Source organism: Lynx rufus, unplaced genomic scaffold, assembly GCF_022079265.1.
Source record: "Lynx rufus isolate CCGP_SWC_20201006 ecotype Redwood Valley unplaced genomic scaffold, mLynRuf1.p SCAF_7, whole genome shotgun sequence".
NCBI lineage: Eukaryota > Metazoa > Chordata > Mammalia > Carnivora > Felidae > Lynx > Lynx rufus.
Genome location: NW_025814889.1, coordinates 110,398,764 through 110,411,792, shown reverse-complemented (window position 1 = coordinate 110,411,792; position 13,029 = coordinate 110,398,764). Strand labels below are relative to the sequence as shown.

General features: G+C 34.0%; 1 protein-coding gene across 1 annotated transcript in view; it reads left to right on the top strand.

Annotated features, from left to right (window-relative positions):
• Positions 1–13,029, top strand: part of CEP290 (centrosomal protein 290) — a 91,055-nt gene that overhangs the window by 29,230 nt on the left and 48,796 nt on the right. The window contains exons 20-25 of the mRNA XM_047065687.1: positions 1,078–1,242; positions 1,608–1,757; positions 4,030–4,145; positions 5,412–5,514; positions 5,605–5,835; positions 10,080–10,253. Coding sequence (XP_046921643.1) covers positions 1,078–1,242; positions 1,608–1,757; positions 4,030–4,145; positions 5,412–5,514; positions 5,605–5,835; positions 10,080–10,253 — 939 coding nt within the window. The remainder of the gene's footprint in view (positions 1–1,077; positions 1,243–1,607; positions 1,758–4,029; positions 4,146–5,411; positions 5,515–5,604; positions 5,836–10,079; positions 10,254–13,029) is intronic.

Genomic DNA, 13,029 nt, shown 5'->3' with positions numbered 1-13,029 from the left:
ATTAGTATTAACTTATTTTTATAAGGCCCTCTCTGATCTCCTTGGGATAAAGGCTTGCTTTTATAAAACTACTGCCGCAAGTTAAACTCTGGATCACCCTCCTGAGCAGGAGATTGCACTTGGTTTTACTCATCTTAACCTTCCTTGTCTTCTGCCTTCCTTTGTGAAGCTTTACTTTGCAATTAGCAGTTTTGTTATGTATAGTTTATTTTTTTATTTTTATTTTTTTAATTTTATTTATCTCAAATTTATCCTGAATCGTGAGATCATGACCTGAGCCGAAATCAAGAGTCAGGTGCTTAACCAACTGAGCCACCCAGGCGCCCCCAGTTTCTTTAAAATGCAAATATATTTATATGTATGTACTGTATAGATGTGTATGGGGTATATGTATATTTATGTGTGCCATTGTTGGAGAATTAGGACCACTGAAGCCTCTTGGAAAATATTTTACTATTTGACATGTTATTTTTGTTTATCCAACACTCTTAGATAATACTCTGTTACCATACTTTGCATTTTTATCATCTGTGCTTCAACTGTGTGGAGAGGAAGCAATAAAAATTCATTTAATTAAATGTAGTAACTATTTTATTCTTTTGCTCGTGCTTTAAATATGGGTGTTGCATAGTTTCAAAGTATTTGCATATAAGTTATCTCATCTTGACTGTATAAAAACTTTGTGAAGCAGACAGATCTAACATTACCTCTTTAGAGATAAGGAAAGTAAGGTATAAAGAATTTAATTCACTGCTGAGCTAGTAAGAGATTGGTTAGGATTTGAACCCTAGTCCTCTTATTCCCTTCCAGTTTTTCCAGTCTACCAGTCTACTAAAATTAGGTAAATGTTTATTAATTGTTTTAATGAGGTAATTACTATGCTTGGTAAAGCTTATGTAAGTTAATCTAGAGTTTTGTAAATTTAGATTCCTAAATAAATGGATTTAGCATATTTTGTTATACCTGGCAGTGGGAACAGTAAAATGCTTAAATGTGAATTTTATTTAAGGGTAATTTTTTAAATGATGATTTCAGTATTTTGCTTCACATTTCTTCAATATAATCTAAATATGTTAGGCTATAGAATCAAAGAATGCAGAAGGAATCTTTGATGCAAATCTGCATTTGAAAGCCCAAGTTGATCAACTTACTGGAAGGAATGAAGAATTAAGACAGGAGCTCAGGGAATCTCGGAAGGAGGCTATAAATTATTCTCAGCAGTTGGCAAAAGCAAATTTAAAGGTAAAAATTTTATTAAATAATAGAAAATGCCAAGCATTATGAACATAGGCTTAATATGAAACTTTTAATTTTTTTAAAATCACTGAGAAAATGCCTCTTAAATTAATTCAACAATAAGAAAACTTTTTGGAGTTTTCTTAATTAAGTGGGAAATAACTACTTTTATAATAAAAAAGAATACAAAAATTCTAAGTCTATGCCTAGGTTTCTAAATAGAATTTGAAAATATAATTGAATTAATGCCTGGTAGGGCATTCATACAGTTCCTTTTTAAAAATATTCTGTACGAAGTATAAGTTACTGCTTTTAAATTTGTCTTTGGGTGTAAGAGATGTGTTTCTCATTTCTGAACTCTGTCTTTCCAGATAGATCATCTTGAAAAAGAAGCCATTCTTTTACGGCAATCAGAAGGATCAAATGTTGTTTTTAAAGGAGTAGACTTACCTGACGGGATAGCACCATCTAGTGCCAATATTATTAATTCTCAAAATGAGTATTTAATACGTATCTTACAGGTAGTAAAAATTTTGCATGTGAATAACAAAAGTAATTGATAATATGTTTTTAATTTAGTCTTCATACATTCTTTTGAGTTCTTAGAATATTAGCATTGAGGTATATTTTTATAGATTTTGATATTAAATGAAATTTGTAAATAAAAGAAATTTATTCTTCATCTGCATGAGAAGCATGTTGACATATCTTGTGCACATACAGGTCATATGAAATATATATATGATAGTAAAATAACATGCAGCAGCCAAAGTAGTAGTGTATAATTAAGGGGAGACCTTTTATTTAGTGTTGGTTGGATAAGCAATTCAAGTGAATAAAGTCTTGACAGAGCTTTTTGGTGAAATGATTAGAATTGTTCCTTTTTTGTGTTAACTACAAGAAAAAGGTTTTAAACCCAATTGTCTTTAATATTTTTCTTCCCTTTATCTTGTTTTTTTTTTAAATTTTTTTTTCAACGTTTATTTTATTTTTGGGGGGACAGAGAGAGACAGAGCATGAACGGGGGAGGGGCAGAGAGAGAGGGAGACACAGAATCGGAAACAGGCTCCAGGCTCCGAGCCATCAGCCCAGAGCCTGATGCGGGGCTCGAACTCACCGACCGCGAGATCGTGACCTGGCTGAAGTCGGACGCTTAACCGACTGCACCACCCAGGCGCCCCTCTTCCCTTTATCTTGTAAAGTGTTAGTTAATCCATTAGTGAATTAGGAAGGGAAGTGCTTGCCCTCTTTGTCATTTTTGCTGTCTATATTGTGGTCATTGTGAATGGCCTAATGAGAGGTGCTTTTCATTATTTTATTTGAAGTGTAAATACCCATAACATTATGTTCATTAAAAATATAATTATAGGGGTGCCCGGATTGAATGTCCAACTCTTGGTTTCAGCTCAGGTCATGATCTCATGGTTTTTGAGTTCAAGCCCTGCATCAGGCTGTATGCACACAGCGCAGAGCCTGCTTCAGATCCTCTGTCTCCCTCTCTGCCCCTCCCCTGCTCACACTTGCACTCTCTGTCTCTCAAAAATAAATAAATGTTAAAAAATTTTTAAGGAAATATAATTACAAAAATGCGTTTGAAATCAATGAAAATGCATTTTTGATTATAAGCACTACTGTTTCCATCTCCTAGATGATCCATTTGTAACTGTACTTGAGTTCTGATTATCAAATACTTGTTTCTGTATTTGGAAATTAATCTTTTTTTGAAAATTAGAATTTGTGTGTTATCTAAGTCAGGGAGGGACAACCTTACCACTTATTAGAACATTACTTTATAGTGCATGTTATATTACTACTTTTAAGTTTATAACTTTAGCAAATTTTTTTAAGTTTATTTATTTTGAGAGAGACGGGCAGAGAGAGCAGGAGAGAGAGAATCCCAAGCAGGCTCCATGCTGTCAGTGAGGAGCCCGACATGGGGCTCGAACTCATGAACTGTGAGATCATGATCTGAGCTGAAATCAAGAGTCAGATGCTTAACCAACTGAGCCACCCAGGCACCCCTTAGCTCTTTATAACTTATTCTCCTGCAGTATAGGACACTGTCAACAAGTAATGACAGTATTGTCATGTTGCTTGAGATGAAATTCATTTTTTTTATCTTTATAGAAAAAAAAAAAACACGAGAGGTATTGTGGTAGATTAGGGAGCACGTATTGGGACTCTGAAAACCTGTTCATAGTGGCAAAACAGGTACTTGGACTCCCATACCTAAGAGTGATGGACATAGCCAAAGCCTTTAGAGTCATGACCTGATTTCAGGTGTTCGATCTGCATGTAAATGTAGCATCTGACACCAAGTTTGCCATATTATATATGCTTAGAAATGATTACCAAGTGTAGTGGTGATGAGTTTTTTAATGTTAAGGTAATCTTTCCAAGTCTCTTTCTTCATTTATAAAATGAAATAATTGGAAAGGACATTTGAATAGAGGCATGAACAGTTAAGTTCACAAAAGGGTCTGTGAGGCTGAGTGGACTGGAGGTAAGTTTGTAGCCATTGTATCTGATAATTTATATGGTTACGGAAACTAACAAATATGATAAAAATAATGTTACCAATTTTATAGTACTTCTTTTTAAACATATTGCCTCATTCCATATGCCTTAAACTAAGATGTTCAAAATAGTATAGAAATTATCTGAGCTGCTAATGGATTTGGTAACTATTCTCTTCTATATATTTTTCTGTAATCTTGTCAGATTATGAATTTATACTTTCAAATATAAAATATATTATTCTTTTTTAATCCTTATTTCTAAACCAATTTTTAGGAACTAGAATATAAAGAAAATAAATTAAAAAATTTAGAAGATTCTCTTGAGGACTATAACAGAAAATTTGCAGTAATTCGTCATCAACAGAGTTTATTATATAAAGAATATCTAAGGTATAAATGTTAACAAAACTTTATAATTTGGTTGCAGTATGTTCTTATTAATGATGAAACTAATGTAAGGGAACACTTAGGTATTTTGTTTTACCCTTCCCTCATACCTCTTTCCTCCTATTTTATGTCTTAGTTTCCTTATCTATAAATTTCTGAGATAGTAATAAAATCTCATAAATTTTCATAGGGTTGTTATAAAATTTAATTAAATTGTTATATGGAAATGCTCAGATATGAGCATTTGGTAAATGTCCTGGCACATGAATATTTTGTAAATGTCAGCTGTTAGCATCATTCTTCATCATCACTGTCAGCATTATTGATATATATCCATTGAGACTATTACATTTCTCTGTATCTCTGCTATTTCATCTGTATCAACAGAAAAATTTTCTTATTAGTCATTAGAATACCTGAGCAAAGGTGATTTAAACATGAAGGGTAATTATTATGTGATCTAACAAGAAACCCAAAGCTAATTATAGGGTAGGTCATGTTTAGGGGTTGTTATTATCTCCTATTATAGTTTATAAAACAGATGCAGGAGTTCAAGAAAGATGCAATCATGCCCGCTGAAGAAGAGGCAATTTTTTTTCCACATGACTTTTCATTTTTAGATAAAACATTTTTTCCAAAGTCTTCTAGCAGAGCAGATTTTGACTCAGATCACTTTAGCCAGAGTTGGGCCAATGAGCTGTCCGAGTCCTATGTTCAAGTCCAAACCATTCAGTAGCAAAGAGAATGAACGATGTCACTGTAATTTGTTTATGCTGACTGGATTTCTGGTGACTGGAATGTCTCTTGAGTGGGCAGCAGTATCTTACACACCTTTTAAGTCAAATGATTTCTAATAATGTTTGTATTCTATATTTCGCAAGTATTTAAATTAACACTGAAGCTTAAGACTAGGGTCTGAAAATTGAGACCTAATTTCCAGAATTACTTTGGAGTGTTGATTATTTTCCTATTTTCTGTTTTCAATAAATTGTTTATAAGATCCATTGTCGGTTGTTATATTGTAACAGTTGTAGAGTTGTGATTCATGGAATAATGAAAGTAACTTGATAATTTCTTTACACTGCATTTATTTAATAAAAATATAACTTACAGGCTAAATCCTTTTGGAATGGAATTTCGAGTTATTCTGTTATCGGATACCAGTAGCTATGATGTCTGTTATTTCATGAAAACTTTAAATTTCCATAATTTAAAGTTATCTTTTTCTGTAAGTATTAGGTTTATTATATTGTCATTTTTTATTTTAAGTGAAAAGGAGACCTGGAAAACAGAATCTGAAACAATGAAAGAGGAAAAGAAAAAACTTGAGGATCAAATCCAACAAGGTGCTATAAAAGTAAAAGAATATAATGTGAGTAAAAACCCTTCAAAATCAATATATACTATTGTACAAATTAAGATAGCTACGTTCAATAAGTAATGTAAACGTGTCTTTGTGCAGAATTTGCTTAGTGCTCTTCAGATGGATTCAGATGAAATGAAAAAAACACTTTCAGAATATAGTAGAAAAATTACAGTCTTGCAAGTGAATGAAAAGTCACTCATAAGACAATATACTACTTTAGTAGAATTGGAGCGACAGCTTAGGAAAGAAAACGGGAAACAGAAGAATGAATTGATATCAATGGAAGCTGAAGTTGGTGAAAAAATTGGACGTTTGCAACGATTTAAGGTACATCTGATTTTTTTTTTTTTTTTTTTTACTCTATGAAAACTTTCAGTTATGAGGAAGAGAGGATCATACAATGAACAGCCATCACCTGGATTAATAGTTAACATCTATTAACGTTCTGCCATAATTGTTTCATCTGTTTTTTATAGGAATAAATTGTAGACATTTCTTCCCTAAATATTTTAGTGTGCATTTCTAAAAAAGCCTTTTTTTGTTTACATAACCACAAACTTTATCACATCTAACAAAATTGGCAATAATTGCCTCACATTATCTAATGTCCCTACCATATTCACATTTCCTCCATTATCCCAGGATCCAGTTAAGGACCCTGTGTTGTATTTGGGTATTACATGTCATAAGTCTTTATTTTTTTTCATGTCTTCAATATTCATAGAATCTCCCCTGTTTTTCTTCTTCTCTTTGTGAAAAATGTTGAAGATTCATGATTATTTTCTTTTGTAATTTTGTTTGTTCCTCTATTTGTTATTTACTAAAAGCTTTGAAGCCTTGTTTATGTCAGGTTAAACGTTTTTTGACAAGAATACTCCATCAGTAATGCTTTGTACTTTAGAAGTAATTATTTATATTGCATCACTTCAAGAGATGGAATGTCTGGTAGTCCCGTGTTTAATGAGTGATTATTATCTTAAGGGGGAGACAGCCATATATCTCTATTATAAAGTGATTTAGTTAACTGGTGATATTTTGGTCCATGCAAATAACCAATTCTTTGTCAGTGCTCAAAATGGGTTTAGCATCCACTGATGATTGTTGTTACCTGACTCATTTATTTCATTAGAGTTGCAAACATTATTTTTCTAGTTATATTATACTTTCTACACTTATAGCAGATATTCTTTTATTAAATATAGACCTTTTCTTCATTAGCCCAGCCTATTCGGTTATTTTGAAGTATAGTTCCTACTAGAAAGGCAGGACAAAAGCTTCATCCTTTCCTTTTAATGACTAGTCTTCAGAAATCAGAGTCGATATATTCCACTTTTTCTACCTGTTTGCCCGACCTCCCCATCTTTCTCTTCTTTCAGTATCATTACAGACTAACACACTTAGTCATTATTTGTCTTCATTTTGGCCAATGGGAGCCCTTTAAAGCTAGTTCTTGTTTCCTTTTGACAAGAATCCAGTAGTCTTTGAACCAAACCTCAAATGTTGGTTTCTTTTCTGGCACAACAGGATATCCAAGATTTACATTGTATACTTTAATCCAGACTTGGAATAAACCATTTCTCTAAAGAACCCTGGTTATTTTTAGTGGTAAAGGCATTTAGATGCCAAAACTGGTCACTAGGTGCTATTGCTCTTGAAATGTCATTGCTACTAGTCCTTTTCAGTGAGCAAGTTAGGAAAATATGTGTATATTTAAAACATGAGTTCATACTGTTATCTCCACATTTCAGATTTAACATAGTGGGGTTTAGGAAATAGTATGGAGTTTTTACTAACATTTGATTTTATACTCATATTACTTTTTTCTTACATAGAAATCTGTTATTAATATTAAAATAATTATTCTGTAATATTTACACATTAATTTGAAGATAATCTTGCATTGGTATTAGCAATAACAACAGCAGTGCTACCAGATTTAGTTTAAAATATCTTTAGAGTTCTTGGGGCGCCTGTGTGGCTCAGTCTGTTAAGCATCCAACTCTTGGTTTTGGCCCAGGGCATGATCTCACGATTTTGTGAGTGCAGGCCCCACATCAGGCTCTGTGCTGACAGTGAGGAGCTTGCTTGGGATTCCCTCCCTCCCTCTCTCTCAGCCCCTCCCCTGCTCACTCTGTCTCTGTCTCTCTCAAAATAAATAAATAAACCTAAAAAAAAATTTTTAATTTCCTTATAGTTCTTATTTTCCTTAGAATATCTTTCAATAGGATGTATAGTCAAGGTAATATATTCTACAGTAACTTGAAATAATTCTCCTCCTTTTGAGGTTATACTATAAATTTGATGTATAATTAGGCTCATTTGTTTTGCACTTGTCTTCAAACTCATAGTTACTTTTAGTTTCTTTTTTAAAATTGATTTGAATATATGAGACATTTGCATGTTTTAAACATGTAGTCAGAGAAATCTTACTTCTGTCCCTGTACCTTTGACTCCATTCTGCCCTAACTGCTACAGGTAACTGATCATCTTTTTAATGTTTCTTTTCGAAGATATTAACAGACACAAGAAGTTGCATGCTGTGTGTACTCTTCTACACCTTGCTTTACATCTTGTCTTATATAGCTTATTTTAAGCATGTACATACGTGTTCAGTTTACATGTCCAAATTTACATAGGATCATATAAACACATAAGCGTTCAAAGTAAAATTAAAATGAAATTGAGTTCCTTTTAAGGATAGTAATAAGTGAAATTGTCATGCTAACAAACTTACTTTCAATATGATCTTAAAGCTGAATCCTGATGCAAAAAGGAACTTGTTGAATAATGAAAGCTGTTTTTATTTGGACATGTGATAAGGACATTTTGAGTCTTTTTAAAAAAATTTTTCAGTGTTTATTTTGAGAGAGAGAGAAAGAGAGAGTGCGTGAGTGAGTGGGGGAGGGGCAAAGAGAGGGGGAGACACAGAATCTGAAGCAGGCTCCGGGTTCTGAGCTGTCAGCACAGAGCCCAACGCGGGGCTCGAACTCACGAACTGTGAGATGATAACCTGAGCCGAAGTCGGACGCTGAACCAACTGAGCCACCCAGGTGCTCCAGGACATTTTGAGTCTTAAGAAATGTACTTGTTTTTTACTTTTGTGCTTTCCTGAAGTATTGCAAATATAGTGAGTGTGTGAGATCGAAGGGGAAAAAAGAACTAGAATGTTCTTCTGTTCAACCTGACTGTTCGACCTGGATTTGGGGAGATAGTACACAACAATTGGAAAGCTGAAAATTGGATATTTTTAGGAGATGGGAAATAGGAAACCCCTCCCCACACAAAGAATGTGTGAAATCAGATTCTAAGAGTAAGGTAGAATTATGTGTACTTACTTAAATGGAAAAGAAGCTATCAAAATGAGATATGAAGCACTACCACAAATATCCCTCCCTCATCGCTATCCTTCACGAGAAAGTTTAACTGTAGTTCTTTATCTTCCTCACTTTATAAATTTGGTTATTCCTTGCACTACTTCGTCAACTTTAGAGAGAAAAGTTCAGATGTTTCTTCTTAGTGTTAATACAGAGTCTTCGAGTAGTGAATTTTTATAATTGTATAGCTGATGAGTAGAATGTAAAACAAGTAACTAAAGTCATTGGTATTATTAGAGACAGCTAATTGAGAGAAAATTTTTCTCACTAAGTATTGTTTCTTTCATGTGAATAAAAGGTTTTCTCTTTTATTACAAAACTAGTCTGTGTAACTATAATAAGCAGAAATAGGTAAATTGTAATGTGGTAAATCTAATTTTGCCATTCAGCTAACTAAAGGCAAGTTATTTTTAAGCTTATGAAATTTAGAAAAGCCATCCAGAGGTAAATTCTTTTTTTTTTTTAATACAATTTATTGTCAAACTGGCTAACATACAGCGCATATAGTGTGCTCTTGGTTTTGAGGGTAGATTCCTCTGATTCATCGCTTACATGCAACACCCAGTGCTCATCCCAACAAGTGCCTTCCTCAATGCCCATCACCCATTTTCCCCTCTCCCCCACCCCCATCAACCCTTAGTTTGTTCTCTGTATTTAAGAGTCTCTTACAATTTGCCTCCCTCCCTCTGTTTGTAACTATTTTCCCCCTTCCCTTCCCCCATGGTCTTCTGTTAAGTTTTTCAAGTTCCACATATGAGTGAAAACATATGGTATCTGTCTTTCTCTGCCTGACTTATTTTACTTAGCATAATACCCTCCGGTTCCATCCACGATGCTGCAACTGGTAGGATTTCATTTTTTCTCATTGCCAAGTAGTAGTATTCTGGGTGATACATATTTTCTTGCTGCTGTGTATTATGCTTTTCTGAAATTGAATTTCATTTTACTATGATAGTTATGAAAGGATTTCCTTTTTTTTCATTTTTATTATGATTTAAAATTTCTAAATAGTACTATTTCTTCTACTAAAGAAATGAATAATTATTGTAATATTTTTAATACATAAGAAATCTTTTCTTTAGTGATTCTAAAATCTGTTTTGCTTTCAGCTATATTATCTTATCCTTCTGAAAAGTGGCTAGTACTTCACTAGGAAAAAATACACCAACTTGACTCAGTGTGTGTTTGTTTACATAGGAAATGGCCATTTTCAAGATTGCAGCTCTGCAAAAAGTTATAGATAATAGCGTTTCTTTGTCTGAGCTAGAATTGGCCAATAAACAGTACAATGAACTGACTACGAAATACAGGGACATCTTGCAAAAAGATAATATGCTTGTTCAAAGAACAAATAACTTGGAACACTTAGAGGTAAGTGTATATAGTCCTTGAACCTTGTAATATTAGCTGTTCCTCTTGGGTGCTATCTGTAGGTGCGGAATGACTTCATCCTTTCATCCTCCTTAGTCCACTTGCAGAATTTTATTGAATCAAGCCGCTTAACACCAGGCACTTAAAAAAGAAACAGAAGCATGAACCAGACAGGTTACACATGATTGTAACCGAAAGAGGAGGCATCATTAAGTACCCATCCTTCTCTCTTCCCCCTGATCCCAGTGCAACTTATTTTCTTGTACCCCTTGGTTTATGTTTCTTGGGATGGATATAGCCGAGAATGGCTCTTCCTGATCCTGGATGAGCTCTGGAAATCCCCATCCTTTCTAACTGTACAGATAAGAAAAATAGGATGAAGTATCACATATTCATTCAAACAGTCTGTGGATATGGCCCAGAACCCTTGTCGTCCTCTTCTAGCCACTTGACCTCCATACCTTTAACGCAAGCAAAACCAGCTCCTGATTTGTTCATCTTCCTCTTCAGAAATAGGGGCTTGTGTCTTTTGACATCTTCTCTTTTGTGATCTTCTCCTAGGAGTGGAATGAGGTCTGATTTTGTTAGCTTCATAGCTTTTACTTGCTTAGAGGGACACATTCAATAAAACACCCAAATGTTATTTTGAATAGCTGTGAATGACTCCTATAAAAATATCTGAGTGATTTATTAATACTAACTAGCAATAATCATGATCAGTTTACTTTTTACTGTTTTGCCAAAGGGAGAGGATTATGTTAATTTTTGTAGAAAATTTTGAATGTTTAGGTATGGTAATAATTTATTTTTCCCCATTTTTCATGTCCTTTGCACTCTTCCTCTGTATGATTTTAGAATCCATGTAAGAAAAAAAAAAACAAGAAAATCCATGTAAGAAATATATTATGTAGATAACAGCAATGAGTAATTTTTAACTTTTATTTATCTATTTTTCCAAAGAATATTTTTCATCTTAAAATTAAAAAAAAATGCATTTGTGTTATATTCTTTCCCACATCTCGATTATAATTCTGAGTATATTTTTATCCCTATTGACAATGTGTCAGTTTTATTCTTTATTATGTGTATTGTGGTAGCCCTTACTCTATCCCTATCTCCTGTGTAACCCCCTTCTTACTTCCACCACAATGGTCATTCTAAACATGAATCTGACCATGGGACAACGCCTTTGCTTCACACCTATCAATCACTATCAGTCACTTAAAGAATAAAAGCCAAATTCCTTTTGTGATTAGCCCCCACTTACCTCATGTCATCTCCTATGATGCTCTAAGTACTTTTACAATTTGTTTTTGAAATTGAACTACCAGTTTGCTGGGACACAGTGTTTTTTCTCATATATATATTCTTATGTACCTGCTGTTTCCTTGTCTCGAAAGCCCTCCCAGGGCTCTCCATTTATGTGCTCAGTGAATTTCTATTCATGTTTAAAACTTTGTTCAGGGGCATCTGGGTGGCTCAGTCAGTTAAGCATCTGACTTCGGCTCAGGTCATGATATCTCATTTCGTGAGTTCGAGCCCCACATTGGGCTCTGTGCTGACAGCTCGGAGCCTGGAGCCTGCTTTGGATTCTGTGTCTCTTCCTCTCTCTGCCTCTCCCGTAATAAATAATATAAATAAACATTAAAAATGTTATATATAACAAATAAACATTAAATAAATAAATAAATAGTAAATAATAAACATTAAAATAATAAATAAACTCAATAATAAATAAACATTAAAAAAAGAAAAACCTTTGTTGAGACACTATCTTTTTTTCTGAAGCATCTTTCTTTATAGAACAAAGTCTCTCTGTCTATATTCTCTATCTTGTACCTGTTTCTGCTATTTATATCACATCATACTAAGAGTGTTTGTATGTCTCCATCCCCTACTGGAATATATTCTTCTTGATATCAGGAATTCTATTTAATTCACTTTTATGTGTTTAGTACTTCCTCTTTGGCACACAGAACTAATAAATGTTGACCTCGAGAGAGTTATTAATGGTGTAGAGCCATGGTGCAAAGGTCATCAGATGTGGTGATTAGGAAAGTGTTGATGCCTTTCAAGAGTAAAGTTCCTTTTTTCTTTTTTTTTTAATTTATTTATTTTGAGAGAGCGAGAGCAGGGGAGGGGCTGAGAGAGAGCAAGAGAGAGAGAAGCCCAACCAGACTTCATGCTCAGCGAAGAGCCCAATGCAGAGTTCAGTCTCACAATTGTGAGATACGACCTGAGCTGAAATCAAGAGTTGGCCACTTAACTGACTGAGCCAACCAGGAGCCCCAAGGGTAGACTTTATTGAGAGTAAAAGTGGTAAAAATCAATTTTCAGAATATAAAGAGAGTGGATGATAAGAAAATGCAAAAACTGAATGGGTGGGTGATAAGGCAACAGAAAAACTAGAAATCTGATGATAGAAGTAAAAAGAAATTAGATACAGGTTGAAGTAGGATCAAGAGAAGGATTTATTTTATCAACTGTTTTTTTTTCTTTTTTTTTAAACAGGCCAATGAAGTTTGAGGGTAGAGGGAAAGAAAATTTAGAGCAAATAGGGAGAGGTCAATTGAAGATTCTAGAGGTGGGTGGTAAAAGTGTGGGTGCAGGGCACCCCACCGAGGGCAGGGGAATAAGAATGGCATCTGGAGCAAGACCAGAGTTCTTGAAAGTCTGGAAGGAAGAGGGAAAAAAAGGTAGAAAGATGTTAAAACCCCTAAGCCCTCTTTTTTTTTTTTTTTTCTCCTATGTATTTATAGTATCTAGAACGGGGTTG